We start from the raw sequence: 18,654 nt of genomic DNA on the forward strand, positions 1-18,654 counted from the left end.
TGACAAATGGGAGCCTAGCATGAAAATGTGAGTTGCACAAGAATACACAATTCAATCAAGTAGGGAAAATGTGATTCACACCCATGCTTTTAGGCCTCAGTTCTATAATATATACTTCACGCCGTATCTGCCCCCTCCTCTCACACTGTGGTGATTCACAAAGGTAAACATACACTTTTGTGTAAGTTTACTATTTTTTGACATTCACGAACTGCAGGTAAATATTAAGGTTACGGCTCCCAGTCTAGGCGGAGAATGCCACACAAAGATAGGCCTGCCCCCGACTGCCGAGTCTCCACACTCTTAAACCTACTAAGATTAACTTGTAATGAGTAAATAGTACAAAAATAATAAACTTGGTCAAAAGTGTATATTTAGCTTTGTGAATCAGGCCGACATACTAAATCAAAGCCTTTCACACACAAAGCACGTAAGGGCTCCTTTGGAAATTCACTGACCGATGCACAGAAAGGCTGAATCGGTTGTTTTGGGGTAATTGGCAAGTGCTTTCTGCAGGCATTTAATTTAGGTAAATCCCACAGTAATCCTGTAAGGACAGATCATTAATATGTCCTTGAGGACATCTCCAGGGCGACAACAAGTCTGTTGTATGTGCCTTCAGCAGTGGCACCATCACCCTTTCCTTGGAACGTATTTCAGCATCAAACCCTCCCCTAACAGGCGTCTCTTTCACTCGGTACATTCAGTGCATTCTCCTTTTACTTCCACCTGGGCCTCAGGGTATTTTATTTGGCATAAGTAGTCAGAGTGACTGTCTGTCTGCTTCCTACAGCGTCTGCCGGTGCTCATTGCGTCTCGCAGTGTCAGGGAATGATGGCTTGACAGTCAAAGCCATTGTTATCACTCGAGGAGTGGGTGGGGAAAGAAACCGACAAATCACGGGGGACAGTGTTGTGCACATCACTCACACTGAGTGCAGAGGGATCTGTGCTGCAGAATGATCACCTCACACCCCTGAGACCAGCACTGCTGGCCGCGGACCCACCCGTTCTCAAGAGCTCTTGTTACACTCTTGTTTCAGGCAGTCAAGCCGGGGTTAACAAAGTTAAATACCAAAGGCACTTTGTTAACCCGCCCGCCCCATCAGGAGCCATAAACTGGGCATGATGACGAGGACCCACAAGACGGCAACTCTGAGTAGAGCAGTAGGAATAGTTTATCAAATCGATATAAAACAAGTAATGCCGCGGGGCACATAAAGCTGTCTTTGGCCTTCTGGTCACAGGTTCGAACCCCAGTGAGCCTTTTACCCTTCGGAAGTTGATTCAAACACTACCATCAGGTTGGATAAAAGTAAGCATCTGTTATTCAGCGCCAAGAAGCTGCACAATGGTAAAGCCGACACAACCACTCTAAAAACAACGAGCATTGGCCACCTGACCCGGCCGGGAGTTGTGGGTGCGCGCGCATGCGCGAAAAAAAAAAACAAGCATTGGCCGCGCTGCAGTAAAGCCGCGAGGCAGTGAAAGTGGCAGCAGGGGGAGGGGCATGGACGCTTTCCTTTCGGGAGCGTGCGACCATATGGCGCCACCATATGGCGCCGTACGCTCCTGAAAGGAAATCGCCAAGATGTGCACGTATTGTAAGCAATGCAACGCGTGCACTTCTTAGCTGAAAAAGAGCTCTGCCGATGGCATTAGGTCCCCTCCTATGCAACGCATGCGCGTTGCATAGGACGAGACCAAAAAAACGGGTAAGTTAATAGGCATTCGACAAACTATTCCGTATTTTTAAGCATTATTTCCATAACTACTCATCTTACTGCAATGTAAAACAGTCCCCAAGTCAGAAAATACCACAGGTATTACAGTTGAAACAATTAAAAAACAAAACAAAAATATTAAGGCAGGAACAACCATGTTTGTAAATGTTCTTAGCAAGGAATAATGAAACGCCCTCATTGAAAGACTGGTGGAATGGGAACCCAGATTAGACATCACTCGGTAAAAGAGGGAATGGGCAGCCAAAGGATGATGAAATAGATGGTCTACGGTCTGAAGTGAAAATTTGTTTTAGACTCTAGATGAAGGATGATTGAAGACCGTCTCAGTGCTGACCTACCTTTATCCTGAATGTTTTCCTCCACCACAGTCTTCGTATCGGACAGCACTCGCTCAGACGCTGCATGTATCAGCTTATGATGGGTGACACTCTTTGGGTCTTCTAAACTCCCTTGGACACACTACACGAAAGACAGTCATTAAAAATACAGATCTTAAGGTATTTATAAGACCAAAGAAAAGTAATGACTTTGCAAAGACGAACTTCACAGCTTGCAATTAGTGGTATTTTGTTTCTGAATAAAAACCCTACCAAATGATTCTTCCATGGACTTATCTAAAAATCAATATTTTGTACTTTGAAAGTTGCAGGTATAAAAGAGGGTGTTTTATTCAAACATTTAATAGACTCAAAATAAAAAGTGTGCAACTCTATTACTGGTAAAAGTTAAGTAATCAAAAGGTTTTACCTCAGGGGTATTTTTCTCTGATGTATGTGAAGCTCAGATACAGCAAATATGTGCAACAACCATTTTGAACTGAAGAGGATTCTACAGACGTGCTGTATTGTAGTCCATTTTGTCAGTAGTAATTGATTTAAAACACAGATGAACAAATCTACTACAAAGATCAAGAAATTCACTGCAAAACCTTTTTAAAGTATTGTTACTGGAGGAAAGAAGCTCTTAATGAAAATCAGTTTAAAGGCTAACAGCACTGGGCTCCTAGTTTCACCAACGTCACTGTTGAGGTAGAGGCCACAATCACAAGGAATAAAAGGTATGAATACCTTCTATCAAAATGTTTGTTTTACTTGTAATCTGTATACCAGGTAAAAAGCTACTTTGATCTTCATGCATTATTTCTTTTACAGCAATAGTAAGACTGTTTGCAAAACATTAAGAAAGTAACAGTCAGCTTTCAAAAGACTTATGGGCCTATAAGACCCCGAATCTTTGTTTTATCATAGTTGTTAAGAAAGATAACTATAGACTCAAATAAGATTCAGGGTCTGTACCCACCATCCAGATTTCATTGCAATAATGTTCTTAAAATATACTCAGTTGACACTGGTTTATAAAATGTGATGGGCATTACAATAGTCATTTTAATTTGCTAAATTATCTAAAGTGAAGAGAAACTACTCCCATAAAATACGTGAACTAAATTCTTGGATCTGCTCAATAGTTACATTTGGAATTGAATTTGATGAAGCAGGGATGTGGAATTCCTATAGCCCTACGCCCAGGACATATTGTTTGGGGTCAAGGGCAACAAGTTTTAATGTGTATTTTGTCCTTGGGACAAGTAGGCCCAACCCCTTGCAGCACAAACCCTTTGGTTGCCAGTTTGCAGTACCACATTAAGGGTCAGGGAAGGACACTGCCTGCAGTTAAGTTAATGTTTGTGTGCATATGTTAATGTTGTTCAAAATTGTATTTATGGTTCATTAATTGAAAGCCTTTATTATTAGGATGAGCGCTGTAAGTAAATGTAAGTTCTGAATGCACTACTGACAGTGGTTCTAGTATAAAAATGTGTACGGTTTCAAAGTTTAGCAATATGAGGCTATGCATAATGCTACCAGAATGTTCGGATTAGATGCGCATATTAGCAGAACTCTCAAAAGTGCACCCATGCATTAGGTGCAGCTATGTCTTTCGTGAATTCACAAGAATTTACAGAAGTAGGGCAAGAAATTGTACTCCTAGAAAATATTTGTGAACTGCATTTTAGCATGAGCAAATATGCATGTATAGATTTGCTAATGCGAAAACCTGAGTGTTTTCAAGTTCATTTTCCCTCCAACCACTTTTCCCCCAACTCTGAAAGAAGGTTTACCTCTGCCATTGTCAGGAGTAAATTTCCAACATTTCTCAGTATGGGAAAATATTAGAGAAGAGTTGCTGAAAATCCTTAAAAGTTAGTAGGTTTGCACAGACTCAAAAGGGCATTCCAACCCTGGATCTATTGCTTGCCACTACCTTCAGTCCCAGTATGTATATCTGCGGAAATGTGGCAACATATAGGGATTGCTAGTATTTAAACACTACTATGGTATGAGCCCTGCATAATCAGAGAGGCTATATAAGAGCTCCAACATAATGAGATTGGTGCCATAACGTATTGCTGGCACTACATGGCACCAGAGGGACAAGTGGATTTTGTTGCAGGACAAGTAGATTCATGAAGCAAACTGCCCCATGGACAAGTAGATATTTTAATAAATTCCACACCCCTGTGAAGATACTCCGTAATCTGATTTTCACTACGACTGGCCTCCAACTTGATATACTAATTTCTAGTGGTTAAAAAATACAAATAAATAAATAAAAACCCTGTATAAATGTGATGCTCCTAATGCATTGGTGTTAGAAGTCTAATCAACAATTTTTAATTATTCTATTCGGATTATTCCCCACTGTTGCACCCATGCTAATAGTTTCCCTGTATATTCACTCTCTTAATAAGCACACTGGCCTGTTTTGTCATTCTACAGCTGTTACTGTAAACAGAAATCCTTTAATGTCAGTTTTGCTTTGTCCCAATTAGATTGAATCTCCGGGGAACCACTAGCTAGTGTTCGTGAAGCAGCCTGTTCGTTATATTGAGCATTTCAGCATGCCTTTTTGTACTGTACAGTAGGTAATTATATGGGCTCTTACAGTGGCTGCAAAAGAGATCCAAATGTTAGCAAGCTTGGCTGCACTAATATTTATCTTGAAGCATTACCTAATGGAAAAAGCACTCTCTTCTTTGAAAGTCACACCTGCAGCCTAGCAATACCTAAACTCCTCCATTTCATCTATTAATTCCACCATCCACCTACACGAGCTTGTATTTAAACCCCCACTGCCTCCACTATCACACCTAATAAAACTGAAGTAAATGCATAGAATGTTTTTCTGGAGGACCCAAATCTAATCCCAAATAGCAGCTGGATTAACCACTAACCTTTAGCTCCCAGAGCAGCATGCTGCCCGGCGTAAAGCTTTTCAAAGTATCATCATGGGATAGTAGGCGTCATATAAGTGCAATTGCAATACAATACAGAACCCCTCCCCCGATCTGCGCTTATACTTATACTATGACACTCAGCAGTTGGGCGATTGTTTGTAGTTCATGCACGGTGCATAATAATTATCTTCTCTGGACCGACATTCTTACACTCACCCAAGTTAAAAATGCTACAGGTCATGCCTATTCCCAGTACTGTACTGTCCACAGCAATAAACCACTCACAGAACACACACACACACACACATTTCACAACAAAAGAAAAACTCAAAGAAAACTTCACTGAAGAGGAATGGAATAACTGAAGAGATCTTTTACATGCTGCTGTGGACTTTGGCAGATCATGGAGGACATTAAGTTAGACCCCCACTGAATATCCCAATAAGGTATATACAATGACCGCTTTTTGACATTAACAAAAGCGATCTGATGTGGGATGATAATTAACAAAATCCATCTCAGCAGATGTCTCCATCATATCTCCTTGCAACCTATTCTGCTAAGTATAATAAAAGTTTTAAAAATATCTGAAAATAGACAATCCAGTGCAGTAACCACAGACGTGGACTAGGATTATAGGAAATAGCATAAAGGGACCCGTAGAGCTGTTCAAAGCAACCGGCCTAATGAAAACCTTGTGCTGTGCACCTTGAGCTGTGCATCTCTCACACTTCTTCATCCATCACACTGCTAAGCACTGTGACCCATAATAATACGATAACTGCACCTCAGTGGCCAACATGGAAACACTTCCCACATTTGTCTACCTCAAAACAAATTCGACACAGTTACAACCGAATAACATACACAATGTAGTGTGCTACCCAGGTAGGCATGCGCTTCAGCACCCCACATGGGAGAAGTAAATACCATATAAATGTTGCAATACAATACCTATTTTACAGCACTTCTTTGCAACCTTAATGTCGCATACGGAAATTACAATTACCAGTCTAATGTAGGAGATGTGTACATAAACAGATCAATAAAATATATACATGATGTAAGATACAGATTTAGACAACTCTTGAATTATTCAATTGTATCTGATCAAGCAACTGACTGAAGGTTATACAGTATAAGATTATCCTGGAACATGTTTTATTCTCTTCCGCTGCCCCTGATGTTCAGCTTTAAAATCTAGAGAACATAGGCATGCACCGTGACATAGGTGGTTCCAATCTAAGAGACTTTGATAACGTGATATTATTTCACAGAGGTGGAATTTCCAAAAGGATGGAAAAGATGCCACACACGTATTTCCCAAACAAAGAAAAACTCAAAGGAAACTTGAATAGAAGGGTAAAAGAGAAAAACAGAAACGTAAAACAAAGACAGACCTAAAAATTCAGAGAAAAACAAACTTAGTACCACACCTCTATCAGCAACATTATCCAGTGAAAACAACATCTACCTTCAGTGTATTCGCTGCTTTGCCAGTTCTCATCGAGTATCCGCCTGCTATATCAGGAACACACACTGAACCTGTGATACCTTCCTCCGGACTTAATCAGAAGCCTGTTGCTCTCTTTAGACCATTTTTCATCCAGCTTGGATCCTGCTGGGACAGAAATGCACTACCCCGTACTCAATCAATAATATAAAACCCTGTACTGCTGCTGGTTATGGTCAACATACCTAGTCGGTTCAGTCTACCAGCACAAAGTGGTCTTGAAGACAAATGAGTGATCACCCTATGCAACCTCCACACCAATGTGTCTCACTAGGATGGTAAAGAGGTAACCTTATGTTCTATGCCTAAAACAGAAATCATTTATTACGATTGGAGCGAAATTACACGGTGTTAAACTGACACAGGGAGTCGCCTGCAGCTCTCTGCTGACTCATGCGAACAGTGAATTGAACCGAGCAGACATGGCTCTCCATGGAGAGCATGGCCTTGGCAGTGGTCAGTCGCTGGAGATCATTTCTTTTTTTTGTTTTAAATCTTTTGGGCTTTGAGGGTAGGAGTGCAATTCCATAAAGAGACAGTTGTGTTCATTGTAGAACATGACACCAGTTTATTTTATTTGTATTTTATTTGGGTAGAAAGCAAAGGGTTGAAATTGCGAAGGGTAGTATGGCAAGGTAACCGAATGCAGGGTATGCGTTCAGGGTTAGGGAATAGGAGGCATGGCAAGAGTGTGGGTGGGTTAGGTGCCAATATAGGAGGTGTAATGCCTGGTAGGGGGCTAAACAGTTGATTCCAGGTTTCTTGGCTCTACTGTGGCTCTTCCATACATGTACAATAGATGAAAGCAAGGGAAGCTAAAATGGGGGGCCATGTATTACATAAAACTGTATAAGGGTAACCAAGAATAACTGGGATGGTTTTCAACTTAGGGTTGTAACAGACATCTCGAACTTCTCTCTTAGTGATCTAATTTCGCTCAGAAGCTGTCCGTGAAAAATACACCTGCTAATAACATTTGGTGTTCTATAATTCTATATCTTTATTAGTATCTGTAATCGAATTGCAGGGACCCAGCTTCTATTCGCAGCCACCAAAATAAAACAAACACATTAAGTTGTAAACAAGGCCACATAGATATCGTAGAAACCTAAAATACAGCTAATCTTGGGTAAATGCTGAAGGAGGTAAACAACAATATATGTATATAAAACAATAAATTAGACTTGGACAGACGAGATGACAAGAAATCCAGTGAGCAGGATGGAATAAGAGGAAAGTGAAGTCCTCCTGTTGCTCATGTTTTGTAACTTAGGCGGGCGTTGGCTTTACACTTCGTTTTTTTTATTCAGGTTAGGATGTTTTGGGGTGGATCTTTTGACCCACACACAACAGTATAAAAATCACGATAACAGATGCCTTAACACCCAAACCAGAATGCTTTATACATTTTACTATGAAAATATTTATTTTCCAATAGTCCACTGCTTTGCTCTCCGCAACTATATAGTACCTCCTTGGCACCACATCACGTCTCAAAAATGACATTAAAAAATATTTTGGACTTTCCTTATAAAAACTTAAGTTTAGTGCTGAAAAAAAATATTCCATAAATGAAGATTTCACACATCATAATAGCTGTATTATCATGTAGCAGACCGGTTTTCAAACCAAATTTTAACAAGTGAAGCATAAACCTGTTCAGCAGCTGTACTTGCAAGCTGTATTCTTCGTCTTTGCGCTGCAGCACTCTGTGGGAGAGTAATGTCTTACATTTTGAAACTCAATGTATTGGCCTCAAATTATTTTCCACATATTCAGTATTTCAGAAAAGAACATTTTTGCTTTTCTTTATTCACTTGCAAAAAAATGTGTGCACAATATTGGGACAACTAAGTTACATCTCTGCAGCTCGATTTCAGTGTGCTCTAGATCTACCATTTATCAGTGTAAAACACATTTGCTAGATGGATACTTGCCAGGTCGGGAGGAAAATACATCTGAATTCTGTTTTAGATCGTCTTTAATCAGTATGTTGACTGGAAGATCCCACTTGCTTCTGTATTCCTGTGAATCCACTTGCTGCAGCCGTGTTAAGTAAAAATCCAGACTAATTTCCTTACATGGCCCTTTTGATCTGGGGTCTCTCATCGCTTTACTGAGTCTACGCAGTCAAATGCTGCAGACATATCAACAAATGGAGTCAAATGAGCCAGCTTTACCCCGTACAGCACTTCTGACCCAGCAATTGAAATACTAATCCATTACATTACCCTTTAAAATAAAATATGTTTCAAGTGGCTGTTTTTAGGGAATTTAGAGAATATTTAATTAATTAGTTTCTAAACAGATGTTAAACACATTGGCCAAATGACAGACTACGTAGGGCTGTTGTGACAGGCATTTGAAGCAAGGCTGGCAGTCTCTTTAACTGCCAGCCTTGCTTCTCGTAAGCAAGGACTATACGTACAAAGTGCGTGTTTATGCACCGCTTGCAGGTTTTCAAAACAAATGAATAAAAAAGTCAGTCATTTGCAATGCCAATAGCTCCAACTCTCACAAATGCGAGACCTATTGCATTGCAAATGCTTGTTAGAGCAGGTACGATCTGGTGGCATTTGTGCTTCTGGAAAGATTCTTGCTCTATTGGGTGCGTTGCGCCATCCTGTTCCTGCGATGGCTCTTCTGAGCAATCACGGTTATATTTTGTTATTTTGCAAATTTTTTCAGTAATTTGTTTAGATTTGTTCATAAACCTCTTTGAATTAATCAGGGTCTTTGCAGAGAAGCATTACTCTTAAGGGAAACCAAAACAAAGCTAAGGAGATTGGAAAGGTTGTGGAGGAAATCCAAGCAGGATATAGATAGGAATATCTATAAGGCCTCCCTCCATCATTATAAAAAACTCATGATCCAAGCCAAAGCGGACTACTTTGAGTCGCGCCTAAGCAAGGCCACTAATATTCAGAAAGAAACCTTTAAAGTATTGGCCGAGCTGAGTAAGAAGCCTGATAATACCAAGGCCCCTTTTGACTGTAACACCTTCCAGACCTACTTTCTGGAGAAGGTGAAGACCATTGTCCAGGAGATAGAGAATATGGCGGCAACTGGGACTGCCATCGCTTTAACATCCAAAAAGGCGAGCGATTGTTCTCTTGAAGTGTTTCCAGAGATGGATACACCAATCTTGGAACAGCTGATGGGTAAAATAAAATCTGGCTCCCCAGCTGATCCATGTCCACCTGAGATCTTTCGCATCGCGCGTCCCCTATTAGAGGAGTATATTATCTCTCTCCTCAATAGATCGCTAGACATGGGATATCTGCCGAGTGAACTTAAGGAGGCGCGGGTAAGACCCTTATTGAAAAAACTGGGGTCGGATCCCGCTGTGTTAAAGAACTACAGACCCATCTCCCAGCTGCCCTTTCTCTCAAAAATCCTTGAGCAACACGTTCTTCAGTCCCTGTCCTGCTATCTGGAATCTCACCACCTACTCCATGATAGACAGGCAGGTTTTCGAGCCCATCACAGCACCGAGTTGGTGATGCTCTCGGTGCTGGACGAACTAAGAGGTAGGGCTGACTGTAAGAAAGCGAGCGCCCTGATTTTATTAGATCTATCAGCGGCGTTCGATACGGTCAGCCACACCCTGCTCATGGATAGATTGAAGAACTTTGGGATTAAGGGTTTGGCGTTTCAGTGGTTGGAATCCTTCCTTACAGGAAGGACCCAAAGGATACAACTGGGGGATGAAACATCTGAGGTGGGGATTCTAGAGTGTGGGGTACCGCAGGGGTCGGCCCTGTCCCCGCTTCTATTTAACCTATACCTGCAACCACTGATTACTGCGCTGGCTGCGATGGACTGTAAAGTCTTTAACTATGCGGATGACACGCAGTTGCTGTTAAGTATAAATGACACCACGGCTGCGCAACTCCAATCCCAGAACATCTTGAGGTTCACGGTGCAATGGATGACGGATAACCTCTTAAAAATCAATCCGGAAAAAACTGAGATCTTGGTTATACCATCCATTTCCTCACCTTGGAGTGACCTCTACTGGCCTATGGAGTTGGGTCCTGCCCCAAAACCAAGCCTGGCTGTAAAAAGCTTGGGGATTAGATTGGACGCTGATCTGTCGATGGCTCCTCAGATCGCGTCGGTGGTAGGCAGCTGTACTAATATCATCCGGCAACTGCGGAAGTTATCCCCTATCCTCTCAGAGCCCATGATGCGACTAAGAGTAACTGCCACTATCATTTCCAGAATCGATTATGGGAATGCTCTCTATCTTGGCCTACCGAAAACCCTTACCAATAGGCTCCAGGTCTTGATGAATGATGCTGCCCGATTGATCTTTAGACTCCCCAGGAGGTCTAGAGCCACTCCTTTATTACAAAGCCTACATTGGCTTCCAATTATAGAGAGAGTGGAATTTAAGAGTTTGTGTACAGCTCATAAGGCTATCTATGGTAAGGCCCCGGCCTATATCAAGGAGCGCCTACAACTGTACTGCCCGGTGAGAACACTTCGGTCTTCGGACTCACAGTTGTTGACCTGTTCTCGCTACAGGCTAGCGACGAAGGGAGGGAGAGCCTTCTCAGTATTGGTTCCCCAGTTGTGGAACAATCTGCCTGGAGGGCTGCGTGAGGAAGGAAACCTTTTAAGATTTCGAAAGAGCTTGAAAACGCTTTTGTTTAGGAGAAGCCTGAGCATGGCATAATCCACTGCTACTCTTTGCTCTGACTTCGTTATGTTATTGTCCTGTACCATCTTTTCCGGGCGCTTAGAGACCTGCAGGTGATTAGGCGCGGTATAAAATTAAAATAACAAATAACAAATAACAAATTCCACCTACAAATGCTGAACAGCCACAATATACGTTTTAGGGTGAATTCCTTTCTTAAAGCTGCAGTGGTTTGTAGAAAATCAATGGAAGGTTAGCTTATGGAATTGTTTGCGACAACTGTTACTGTACATGGTGTTTAAAAAAAAAATCAAAAATTTTGAGTTACTCGAGGGTTGAGAATCTAAATTTGCCTAGCAGTGTAACGGTAAGTTTCAATTCTATTAAGGACACGGAGGCGAGGATTATGCTTTTGTACCTTCTCCGCTGTTTTATTACAAAAGTCACAGCAGCCAAAAACAAACCAAATAACAACAGCCCTACCTTAGGACCAAGGATATGGGCAAACAGAAAAGAAATGTCCATTAACTACAACTCCCATGAATCACATTAGGCAGTCCATATTATAGTCCTTTCTTAGTCTCCACTGCAGCTAGATAGGACGTCCCTCTCATGACCTCTTCCTCTTTCTTCGCGCGAGGCACGCTATGTCATCACTGATCCTGCTTGGCACCCTCATTTCCTATCAAGAAAAATTGCCACAGCATCAGCAGTGAAAGGGCATCCAAAGCACGTAAAGTCAACATCATCAAGTTACATCCACATGAGACTGGAAAACCTGAGTACTTACTGCAGTACGGGCGGGTAATCTCCACAGGAGACCGGGAGGGATAATCCTCGCCTCCGTGTCCTTAATAGAATTGAAACTTACCGTTACACTGCTAGGCAAATTTCGATTCTATGTCAGGACCGGAGGCTTCAGATTATGCTAGTTTAAAGCTTACTTACCACTAAATTGGCAATATCAATCACTGGTTTGAAGTAAAACCTCTTAACGGTGGAGTCCGAAGACCAATCCGCAGCTCTAATCTGGCTCCTAAAGAAAAAGCTTTCGAGGCCATGGCCCCTCTAGCTGAATGCGCACCGAACTGTTTCGTGTCAATGCCTGCTTCCTGCATGATCCACCGTACCCATCTGGCGATGGTGGGAGAAGAAACAGCCTTGTGTGGCTTACGCAGGGCGATTAGCAGCTGTCGCTCACCCGGAGGGCGAAGTTCGAAGGTTAGGTCCTCATAGACCTTTAAACACTGAACCACACACAGTTTGGGAGAGTCCGCGAAGCATGGATAAGAAATCGTCTTTGAAGCACACTTCGTGCGACGCCCCAAGGTGAAGACCACCCCGTCAGGGGAAAAAAACTCTCGCCGTGACATCCAAGGCACGAACATCCAAGGCACGAACATCCGATACTCGTCTCCATGAAATCAGACATAAGAGCATAGACAACTTTGCCGAAAGTTCCTTCAAGGACAGATACTTATTCGACGGCCATGACAAGAAAAGATTCAGCACTAGGTTAACATCCCAAAGAACCGAATAACGCGGTTCTGGAGGCAAAGATAGGCGAACACCCCGCAGTAGGCGACAAACAAAAGGATGCTCTCCTAGTGGTGCTCCCGCCACTGGCTGATGGCCCGCTGAGATCGCCGATCGCATCGATAGTTCGATAAACCAGACCTGCCGCGGCCGACTCCGCCAGATAGTTCAATGAAGGAACGACGCCTGCGACCAAGGGATCCAGGTTTCTTCGAAGACACCAGCGGGACCACTTATTCCAGGCAGAGCAATAACGCTTTGTCGTGCTGCCTGCCCAGGCCTTCGAGAGGAAATCGTCAGCTGGTGTCGAAAGGCCCGGGAGCGACCAACGTCGCCCGAAAGTCTCCACGCCATGAGGTGAAGAGAGCTCTGAGTGAGCAGATGATGGAGTTCCCCGTCCGCGCTGAGAAGAAGCCGTGGAAACCGGGGAAGTAGGATTGGAGAATCCCAGGAAAGTTCCAGAAGAACCGGAAACCACACTTGCGACCTCCACCAGGGGGTCACCATTACCACATCCGCCTGTTGGCGGCGGAGATGGGCCGCCGCTCTCAGTATCATCGAGAACGGGGGAAACGCGTACGACTTCTCTCTGCTCCAGCCCTGGAGGAAGGCATCTGTGGCTTCTGCTAGAGGGTCCGGCCTCCAGCTGAAGAAACGTGGAAGCTGGAAGTCCAGACGGGACGCAAAGAGGTCCACTGAGAACGGGCCCCAGGTATCGTCCAGCCACTTGAACACTTGTGGATCGAGTTTCCATTGACTGGAGTCCCTCAGATATCGGGAATGCCAATCCGCCACCTGGTTGTCGTGACCCGGCAAGTATTCCGCCGTCACCGACACCTGGCGCGCTAGGCACCAATTCCAGAAAACCTTCGCCAAGTCCGAAAGGGCTTTGGAGCGAGGGCCTCCCAGATGGTTGACATATCTCACCGCTGAGATATTGTCCATGCGAAGCGAGACACAAGAACGAACCGTGTCCTTGGTCCAGCATTGGACCGCGAAGGACCCGGCCAATAGCTCCAGACAGTTGATATGGAGCTCTTGCTCTTCGGATGACCAGGCGCCGCCTGTAGAAAACTCTCCACAGCGAGCGCCCCAGCCCGCACGGCTGGCGTCGGACTCTATCACCAAGTCTGGGACAGGACCGAAAATCGCCCTGCCGTTCCAGGCCTCCATATGCGTGAGCCACCAATGCATTTCCTCCTTCACCTCGTCCGATAGGGTAACCACCTGATCGTACGTCAGGCCCCGTCTGAGGTGATGCGCCTTGAGGCGTTGAAGGGCTCGGTAGTGCAGGGGCCCCGGAAAGATTGCCTGGATGGAGGAAGACAGTAGCCCCACCACCCGGGCAATCTGACGGAGAGACGTGTGCGTTCGCGAGATCGTCTGGCGGAGGATGTGACGGATCTTCCCTAGCTTCCGTGAAGGAAGGCTGAGGGTGCATTGTATGGAATTCACGGTGAAACCAAGAAAAACCACCGACTGGGATGGAATCAGAACGGACTTCCCGCTGTTGATCACAAACCCAAGCCCCTGGAGTAAGGAAATGGTCTGGCGCAGCGGTAGGTCCAACTGCTCGGGGCATTGAGCCATCAGCAGGATGTCGTCCAGATATACTATCATCCGGATACCCTGGCTCCGTAGAACCTCCATCGCCGGCCGAAGAAGCTTGGTGAAACACCATGGGGCTGAAGAAAGCCCGAAAGGAAGGGCGGTAAACTCGAACACCTGACCCCCCCACCGGAACTGCAAAAAGCAACGGTGCGGGGGATGAATGGGAACCACAAGGTACGCATCCTTGAGGTCCAGGCGTACCATCCAATCGTTCGGAAGGAGCACATCTCTCAAAAGATGAATACCCTCCATCTTGAAATGCCGGTAGACTAACCAACCGTTGAATTCTTTGAGGTTGATAACCGGGCGTTTTCCACCATCCACCTTGTCCACCAGGAACAAGTTGCTCAGAAACCCCGCCGGGTGCCGAGTAGAAAGGCAGATGGCGCCTTTGCGAAGCAGGTCTGAAACCTCTTTGTCGACTAGGCGTGCGTCTGCTGAAGAGAAAACGATGGGAGGAGGAGGCCTGACTTGTCGGGGCTGATCGTAGAATTCTACGTGGAAACCTCGGATAGCCTGTAAAACCCAGGCATCCGCCGTGATTGCGGCCCAAGCCTCTGGAAACAAGGCTAGACGACCCCCCACGCAGACCTCGTCGGCTGAGATTACACTCACCGTTGGAGGCGTTGCCAGCAGTATTCTTGAATCCACCACGGCCACGGAAGCGTTGTCCTCTGGTAGGATAGAAGTTGTTGTAGCTTTGCGAGGAGTTGTACTGCCCTCGCCCGGAGCCTTGATTTCTGGTGGTCGTTTGCTGACCACCACGGCCGGTCGCGCGGCCCCCTCCGCGACCGGCCCCCCTGGAGAAACGCTGGTGGAAGACCCTTTTGATGTTTGACTGGGCCCTATCTAGGGACGTAAAGGTATTAACGAACTTCCCCAGTTCCTTAATAAAGGGCTCTCCAAATAGACCTCCTTGGGCCACTGCCCCCGCCTCAGAAGAGGCCAGGTCTCCTAGTTTAGGGTCTAATTTAATCAGGAGGGACCTTCTGCGTTCTGTGGACAATGCGCAGTTCGCATTCCCCAGGAACACCACTACTCTCTGCGCCCAGTTAGAGAGGACCTCAGGGGAGATGGCCGCCCCGGACACTTTGGCCTCTTCAGCCATGTCCAGAATCTTTGTTATGGGGCCTATGGCATCCAACAGCTTATCCTGGCAAGCCCGCCAGGAACGATCAATCCCTTTCCGAGGGTCCTTAACAAATTTCGCCAAAAAGGTAGCCATTTTTGGGTCCAACTCAAGGGTCAGGGCAACCTTCCCTTCAAGCGTAGGCCTGGGGCATTCCCGCGCAAACAGCTCCTTGCCTCTTTTTCTAAGGGCTTGCAGAGGCGGCCAGCGAAAAACTTCGCCACCTTCTCCCCAGGGGCCCAGGCCGCCGACCTCGGATGTATTATTTCGTCCGGGTCCAGCATACCTGAACTATCCTGTGGAATCTCGGTGGCAGAGCCCGAAGGCCTCCAAGAACGCTCTGACCCTTCGTCATCATCAGTGTACGCCGGGGAGGTTGGCGCCGGTGACAAAGGGGCGGAACTGGCAGGGGCTCCCGAGGGGCCCGGGGCTGGGGAGGACGACGAGGCGGGATCTATCGCCTTCGCCAAGAATGCGTCGCGCAGTCTCTCGAAGGCGTCTTTATCCACACCACGCGCCCCACTCGACACCCCTTCTTTACAGGGTTTCTTAGGGACTGGGGGGGGGAACTCCCCGTCGGGGCCGTAGGATTAACTGGGACCCCTAGATGTGCCTGAGTCACCCTCTCGCACTCCTGTAGGATACGTGCCGAGAGGCGTTCCTCCATAGGCCCCACTATCTCCGTAACGCACCTATATATAGAACTATCTACGGCCTGGTAAAACTCATCATCATTGAGGTAGCCCTGTGACTCCTCATCCTCATAATACTCGTCCCCCATCTCTACCAGGTGCCTAGCACTACCACACTGCCCCACGTATGAGAAGGGCCAAAGTCTAGTGGAAGGACAGGGTCACAGGCTATAGCCTGTATAGGAATTTGGGGCAGAAACAAGCCTGCACGTAGATGATGCCCAGTAGAACCGGGGATGTAGGGGGCACTCACCCCACTAGCGCGCTGGCCCTCTGTAGAAGACCGGGCCTCTGTCGCCTCCCTGCGCGCTAGCAACCGTTTAAAAGGGAAGCCTTACGAACTTGAGTGCCATTCAACGCCCGTAGGCGGCAGCGCGGTTAAAACCGCAGTACAGACCCCAACGGGGCGTCAATAATGATAATGTGGGGCTTTGTACCGGCTCAAAGAGCGTCAAGGTGAGGCGACCGGCCGAGCGCTCTGCAGAAACGTTCTCCTCAGCGCGGCTCTCTGACGAGACACCGCGCCGAGGGGAACGAGACGCTTTGGCTCCCCCTAGTGGCCGGAGGCGGACGAAAAAAGGGCAAAGGCGCGTAGGAGCAAGAAATGCTCCCGCGACTGACAATGGGCTCTGAAAGAAAAAACTGAGCACAGTAATAAACCCCACAATAAGAAAACCAACAATCTCAGACACAGAAAACCCCCATTAGTCCACAATCAATACAAATTGAGGAGAAAGGGAGGAAAACACTTAACTGGCTGCGAAGCAGCGAAGAAAGAGGAAGTGGTCATGAGAGGGACGTCCTATCTAGTTGCAGTGGAGACTAAGAAAGGACTATAATATGGACTGCCTAATGTGATTCATGGGAGTTGTAGTTAATGGACATTTCTTTTCTGTTTGCCCATATCCTTGGTTCTAAGGTAGGGCTGTTGTTATTTGGTTTGTTTTTGGCTGCTGTGACTTTTGTAATAAAACAGCGGAGAAGGTACAAAAGCATAATCTGAAGCCTCCGGTCCTGACATAGAATTTGTCTGTAAATTGTATTTATTATTATATGATATATTTATGACCTGGATATGGACGTATCCATTTATTTACTTATGTTGTTCCTTATTTTTTAAAATCGTACCGTGTCTATACTTTTATGGCTATGCTTGGCCGAAAAAAATATGTTTTTGATTTGATATAGAGCTGCAGTACAGAGAAATATTATATAGGTTCTGAAAAATAAATTCAAAGGCACAAAAATGACTAGATGCTAGACTCCAAGCGCTCAAAAAAATACTCTTACACATGGTGAGTAGAAAAGTAAAATCATCCTGCTAGGTAAACAGACACTTAACAGTGCCACTGATTTCCCGGGACGCCACAACAAACGGCCCTAAAAACAACCAATAAAGTCGCCATGAAAATGGTCTTGCCGCTTCCGTGGTGAGCATGCTTTCAGCTTTTTCAAATTTTAACTTTGTAGCACATATGATAAAACAGTTACACTGCTGCTCGTCCTGCAGCTCTCCTGTCACATTCTGTTTATAGCGCTCCACAATGTATGCAAAGGTCACAGCGTACACTCTGTATAGTGCTTCCGATATAGATATATACATGTGTGTATGTATATGTATATATATTTTCACTGGAAAAAACAAAAGGTTACAGCGACGTTCTAGTTAGGTTGACGTTTTACCCACACAAAACCATAGAAATTAAGCAGCTATATTCAAACTTATGTAAAACTATTACTCGTGGCCTAAAGTTAATTATCAGCATAAGTTATAGTTTCTTCAGATAATTATAACTAGAAGTGTAACTAGAACTGCTGAATTTCTATGGTTCTGTGTGGGTAAAACAGCAAATTCACTATAACGTCCCTATAACTTTTTTTTTGTTGTGAATTTCTATTTTTTTAACAAAGCAATATATTAAATGAATACTACTACCCCGCACAGCTAAAGCCGACACAACCCCCATGTTGCGTACTGCCTTCGTCCATGCCGGCGGAGGTATGGTGTGTGAGGTTGGTTCTTTATTGGGCTTCAAATCAGCGGATCCATCCCAGATTTACAGCTCTAAGAAAAAAGACCCCTCTAAGTGTCCTATAGGTCAGGATACCTGTATCCTGACCCCGTATGTGTGTTTTTATTTATGTTTTCTTCCCGGGGGCCCAGCCAAGAAACAAAATGTTGGCCGGAACTTTACTTTCAGGTTGCAGCCAATCAATCAGGGCCTTGCTTTTCGCCCAGACCCGCGGATTTGCGAAGGATCCACGTCCCTAAATATCTAAATATTACTTCACTTAAAAACCCTGAAACTACTGAAAAGATTACCCCAAATCACAACAAGCATTTGCAATGCAATAGGTCTCACATTTACGCAAGTTTAAGCTACTGGCATTGTAAATAACAACGCATTTTATTTAGGTTTCAAAAACCAAAACATAAATAAAAGACATTGTCATTTACAATGCCAATAGCTCAAACTCGCATAAATGCGAGACCTGTTGCATTGTAAATGCTTGTTCAATATTATATACAAGTCATAGTTGCTGCTTAA

The 18,654-nt window shown here is 44.9% G+C and overlaps 1 protein-coding gene across 1 annotated transcript in view; it reads right to left on the reverse strand.

The window, feature by feature from the left end:
* UBAC1 (UBA domain containing 1) overlaps positions 1-18,654 on the reverse strand; it is a 188,447-nt gene that overhangs the window by 116,224 nt on the left and 53,569 nt on the right. Inside the window, exon 2 of the mRNA XM_078641884.1 lies at positions 2,083-2,203. Coding sequence (XP_078498010.1) covers positions 2,083-2,203 — 121 coding nt within the window. The remainder of the gene's footprint in view (positions 1-2,082; positions 2,204-18,654) is intronic.

Source organism: Lissotriton helveticus, chromosome 5_1 (genome assembly GCF_964261635.1).
Source record: "Lissotriton helveticus chromosome 5_1, aLisHel1.1, whole genome shotgun sequence".
Classification (NCBI taxonomy): Eukaryota; Metazoa; Chordata; class Amphibia; order Caudata; family Salamandridae; genus Lissotriton; species Lissotriton helveticus.